This window comes from Etheostoma cragini, chromosome 14 (assembly GCF_013103735.1).
Source record: "Etheostoma cragini isolate CJK2018 chromosome 14, CSU_Ecrag_1.0, whole genome shotgun sequence".
NCBI lineage: Eukaryota > Metazoa > Chordata > Actinopteri > Perciformes > Percidae > Etheostoma > Etheostoma cragini.
In genome coordinates, this window is record NC_048420.1 from 5,139,964 (window position 1) to 5,145,963 (window position 6,000).

At 42.6% G+C, this 6,000-nt stretch overlaps 1 protein-coding gene across 1 annotated transcript in view; it reads left to right on the plus strand.

The window, feature by feature from the left end:
• Positions 1-4,052, plus strand: part of phf14 (PHD finger protein 14) — a 102,839-nt gene extending 98,787 nt beyond the window's left edge. The window contains exon 19 of the mRNA XM_034892756.1: positions 2,413-4,052. Coding sequence (XP_034748647.1) covers positions 2,413-2,493 — 81 coding nt within the window. The 3' untranslated portion in view covers positions 2,494-4,052. The remainder of the gene's footprint in view (positions 1-2,412) is intronic.
• Positions 4,053-6,000: the final 1,948 nt, after the last annotated feature.

Consider the following 6,000-nt stretch of genomic DNA (forward strand, 5'->3'; position numbering starts at 1 on the left):
TAAGGACAAACAAGGGACACGAACCCCCCTCTCCTGGGTGAAAGTCCTGTATTTGACCCATCCACCCCCCCCGACCAATCTCCCTATGGTTACCCCTTACATACTACTCGCTAAACCCTGTCTAGATGCTACTCTACCCAGTATGTTATATTTTACTTGTTTGGAGTAAGAACGGGTTGAGTACAACATAAAGCACAACATACAGTACAGCATACAGGATGACATACAGGCCAACATACAGGATGACATACAGGACAACATACAGGATGACATACAGTAAAACATACCGTACGACTTACAGGATGACATACAGGACAACATACAGGATGACATACAGTAAAACATACCGTACGACATACAGGACGACATACAGGACAACATACAGGATGACATACAGTAAAACATACCGTACGACATACAGGACGACATACAAGACAATATACAGGATGGCATACAGTACAACATACAGGACAACATACAGAATGACATATAGAATGACATATAGAAGGACATACTGTGCTGTCTCCTTTTCTGTTCACCTTATACACAACAGACTTCCTGTACAACTGAGAGTCATGTTACCTACAGAAGTTTTTTGATGACTCTGCAGTTGTTGGGTGTATAAGGGATGGACAAGAGGGAGAGTACAGGGCACTGGTGGATGACTTTGTGGAGTGGTCTGGTAAGAATCACCTGCTGCTGAACGTGGATAAGAGCAGAGAGAAGGTGCTCGACTTCAGGAGGAAGGGCAACAGCTCCTCATTCCCTTTGCATACTGGGAAGTGACGTGGACATGGTGGAGGAGTACAAATACCTGGGTGTCATCATCAGGGCTGAACTGGAGGTCACTGAACAAACAGTTATCTACCATGGATAACCCTGACCACCCTCTCCACCCCCCATTGGTCCATCAGAGGAGCAGTTTCTCTAAGAGGTTCCGACAGCTTCGATGCCGCACGGACCGCTACAGGAAATCCTTCCTACCATAGGCAATAAACTTTTTATCATGTCATCACTGGGTGCTAGATGTGACTTTTAGACAGCGAAGTACTGCACTAAGGGCAACCTGCACAGTTGGTAAATTTACATTTTAGCAAACATTTAGCATAATATTTAAGCAGTTGCACATTTTGTTTTCCCATCCTGTATATATTGAAATATTTGTTCTTATATTTTATTCCTATTATTATTATTATTGATTCATGTATACTGTATGTAGGTATATTTTTTCCTAGTTTGTCATTTATATTTATGTTCTGTGTTGTGTGACTAATGTACGTGTGCACCTGTAACACCATAATTTCCCATTTTTTGGGGATCAATAAATATCTATCTATCTATCTATCTATCTATCTATCTATCTATCTATCTATACAGGATGACATACAGAATGACATACAGGATGAAATACAGGACGACATACAGTAAGACATACAGGACGACATACAATACGACATATATTACAACAGACAGGATGACATACAGAATGACATACAGTATGACATACAGTACAAAATACAGTATGACATACAGTACGACATACAGTCCGACATACAGGACGACATTGGATATCAGGTTTCATCCCAGCCCTGTTCTTCCGGCAAGACAGACTATATGGTTAATAAAAAGGCAAACATGTATTGCAGGTTTGTGAGGCACTTCTACATTACTACATAAACTACTTCTGAATTTGGCACTAAGAGTTGGCCCTGGATGTACATTTTTGGTTGGGGAATTTTCAAACATGAATGTAATACTTGGGGACAGTGTGCAGGTACATCTGTATATTCCTGCAGTCTGTAGCAGGGTGCAAACTACGAGGGAGCTCCCGTTGATAAGACATGGGCTTCCCTGAAAATGTCATCCTCAAAAATTTTAAATACATTTTTTAATGTAAATATTGACGTGACGTGCGATTTCACTTTTGCGTAATGTGATCATCGTGGATTATTATGTGTACTGCTGCAAAAATATTATTAAATAATGCCTGATGACATTCTCCACCCCCACCACTCCCCGGATGAAATGTAAAAGTGGGTTTCCCCCACAGGCCACGGTGTAGTTCCAACACTGGTCTGTAGTACCTACATAGTCAGAGAGCTGAATGAGTTTAGGTTTTTAAATCATCACACCCCCAACCGGCACTGTCAGACTCCGCCTGCCAAGACCCTGGGTCTGTCCGAGGTTTCTCCCTAAAAGGGAGTTTTTCCTCGCCACTGTTACACTAAATGCTTGGAGGAAATACTAGAAAGGTTGGGGCTTTGTAAATTATAGAGTGTGGTCTAGACCCACGCTATCTGTAAAGTGTCTTGAGATAACTTGTTGTGATTTGATACTATAAATAAAATGGAATTGGAACTGTTTAATGCAGCCTTCTGTGAGGTGACTGTGTGATGTGTTCTGTGTTTCCAGGAGGACGAAGAAGAAGAGGAGCAGCTGGAGGAAGAGGACTCTGTGAAAGAGGAAACGGCCGAGCAGGAGACTCCAAACTGAAGCCGAGCGGTGATGACACAAACAACGCTGCTCCGCTTCATGGCTTCACGGCTTCACCTCCAGCCTTTGCGTTTCTGTTTCACTACAGCACACCTAACTTTCTACTGGCCTCCCAAAGTTTCAGTGGGTAGCTACCACTCCGGATAGTTCAGCAACCAGAGGTGTATTTTCGAGAAAAAAAACAACACTATCTTTAGATTCAAGGGGTAGAATTTGTACTTTTTAGTAACGAGGCTGGACAGACGGACACACATCTCTCCAATTTCAGACAACTCCATGAAGCATCCAGCCATACGTGCGGCCACGCGGCACCATGCTGCTTCTACAGCAGAGACTGTTGACCCCCCGCCACCTGATGTATTTATAACACTTTCCATGCAATCTATTTTCATACACTAGTGATCACCAGACAGTGTTTCTACACACAGTATCCTCAGCGTCCTGTTTACAAGATGAAGCTAGCAGAGAGTGTGTGTGTGTGTGTGTGTGTGTCTGTGTGTGTGTGTGTGTGTGTGTGTATGTGTGAGTTGGGGGGGACACTTCTTCCCCCGCTGAGCACGCTCTCAGACCACTCTGACTTCAGCGGGGAAATGCTTTCCACCGCCTTCAAACGCATTTCACTCAATATTTTGCCTGGAGGATTTTATTTTTATATTTCATACATATCTTCTTCCTTCCCCCCCAGAAATATCTACTTATTTTCTCACTTATTTACACTTTCAGTTGTTTTTTTGTGAGTGTAAATCTTTGATTTGCAGGATCTTCAAGTGCTATATACCAATCTATTTTGTGATTCAATTTGTATTAAAATCTTCCATGTTACTCGGAGATTGTATTTACATACTACATTTGGGGTTCTTCTTGTTTTTCCTCTGGTTCTCTGGCCTGCTATTTGTCTGTGCTCCAGAGGTCCCCGGGAGTCATCACTCACTTGTCCGAAAAGTTTAGCAACTGAAAATGTTCACAGCCAGCCCGTCCACACCAAGAACAATAACTATAACCATAACTATAATACAACAGCGGCCGCACAGCGCCACGTGGAACAAAAAACACCAACCGTATTATACACAAAGTTGTAGGACAGTAGGACCGTGGCCCCGTAGCAATTGGAATAGACACACCACTAGTTTTTTAGAAAACTAATTTCTCCGCCATGCCATGTGATAAATTCTGATAGATTCGGATTGGCTGTAGAAGGTGTTACCAACGGTATCGTTCTCCACTGTCGTTGTAGTTATAGTTGTGGTGTGGACTCCGCCATCCACTATAAGAACAATTTAAAAAGAGACATTTTTATGGTCATCGTAGTTCTAGGTGTGGACGGCCCTCACTCTCTCAAATGAATCACCACGTGTAACTTGATACTTATCTTACTCTAAACTAGGAGAAGTGTCATGCTGAATTGAAGTGATGATTACATATAGCGTATGACTGTTATCAGAGAGCTATTGAATCAGTAGATTTGACCAGAGACTACTGTTGGGCCAAAACACTGTCACACTCATACAGTAAGTCTGGAATTATCCCTTAAAGTGCCAATAAAGCTGAACTGCAAAAGTCTTTTTGCTTCTCTATAACTTGATGCACATGTGTGTGTGTGTGTGTGTCTGTGTATACATTGACTGTAATGTTGTCTAAATCTTCATTTTACTGATTGGTCTTTAGATGTAATTTAACTGTCGGGCGAAATTGCTGTGTCATGCTTCATAATCAGACTTAATGTCAGACTGGTGCCATTAAAGGACACTTAAAACGGGTCAATTTGACCCAAGGACAACATGAAGGTTAAAACAGTTTGTTTTAAATGTAAATAATACGAAGTCAGCCATTACTGGATTATGTCTCATGAGAATATTCAGTCTCACAGTAGGTACAGGGCCAAAGGGTTTCCCTCTTAATGCTGAGAATTAAACACTAGTTCCAACCTTTATTCACACAGATCACATAGTAGTATGTTACAGGTCCGTACTGAGCAGGGAGGGAGGAATGTGTGTGGGTGTGTGTGTGTGTGTGTGTGTGTGTGTGTGTGTGTATATGTTTGTTTGTTTGAGGGAGGGGTGTCCTGCATATCTTTACACCCCCTCACACTGTCCTCAGATCTTTATATTCCAACAGCAGTCAGACCCGGGACGTCATCGCTCTCGCATTCTGACATTAAGGCATCGAGGGGTGTAATTCCAATTTGTTTCAAAGGAACTATTAATTTGCCCATTTCAAGGCCAGGCAGGAGGGAAGCCCTGTAAGACTACTGAACCGTGAAAGACATTATCGGGAGGTCTTCGGTTTTTGGTGAAGAGACATGTAGAATTGATGACAGGAGGCGTCGATGCCTGCAGACGTTTGAGCCGGGCTCCCCGCAGTCAGGCTCCCAGCATGCCATCTGAGAGCGATGTCATTAGGCGTATGATAACAGCGATGGGCACATTAATGACAGAGTGGCCTGCTCTGCCACCCAGTGCCCCGCCAATCTACCATTTACACCCGCAGCATACTAAACAGCTCCTGATGATGAGAAAATTATGCAGAGCAGGAGCGCTGCTTGCAGGGGAAACTCTGCCCGCTTTGTTCCGTCCTCACATCCATGTTACATCCTCTCCATAGGCCTATGCCCCCCCACCAATACTTAGAAGACAGATTTGTCAGGTTTTTTAATGCTGTGTGGATTAGCCAGACCTTCCTCCTCCACACCGCTGCCGAGGAAGGTTTGGCAATGTGATACTATGGACCCCAAAGGGGGGGGATGTAGAATTTTTGTCTCCAGACCAAAAGTGATGCATGACAAACAGACCAAATGACATCACTGTTCAAAAGTAAAAGCACCTTACCAATCCTGTTGGTCTGGCACAAACCATAGAAAGTGGAACAGTAATAAAACACCACAGCAACTAGTGCTTGGCAACAATAATGGAGCTTACATTTGGGTTAAATGTAATCTTGTTTTACACAGGAAAAGTGTTGCAGCAGGGATAATTCCTAAGATAACATCTCCTCCATGGGGAGAAGATGTTTGGATGACCTTTTCCAGCTTTACTTGAATGACAAACTCTGCTGCTTTATTGCTCCGACTGCTGTCTGTGTGTGCTAGTGTGCATGTGTACATCACTGTGCCCCTTGTTACAACACATAACCCAGTCGTGTATCTGTGCTCCATCCTTAAACGCATACCGTCTTTACAGACATTTATTTGAAGGAGCTTCTGACAGCAGCCACTCTGCTTTCATTTATACCCATTATTGATCAGATCAAGTGTGGATCGCAGTAACGCAATAGTCTTTGTTTGATTTAAGCCATTGGCATACACTGGAAATTGCTATAGAGCAGTTGAGAAAATATTAAAACAGACAAAAAAGGTACAACTAAATGCCACAATTGTCAGCAAGTGTCCTACTAATCAGCAAGGCATTGCTATTGATTAGTGATCAATGCAATGAGACACAGTTTATGGTGTATTTGTGCACAAGGACAGAAACAAATCTACATACTTTTAATGTGTATATTATTATATAG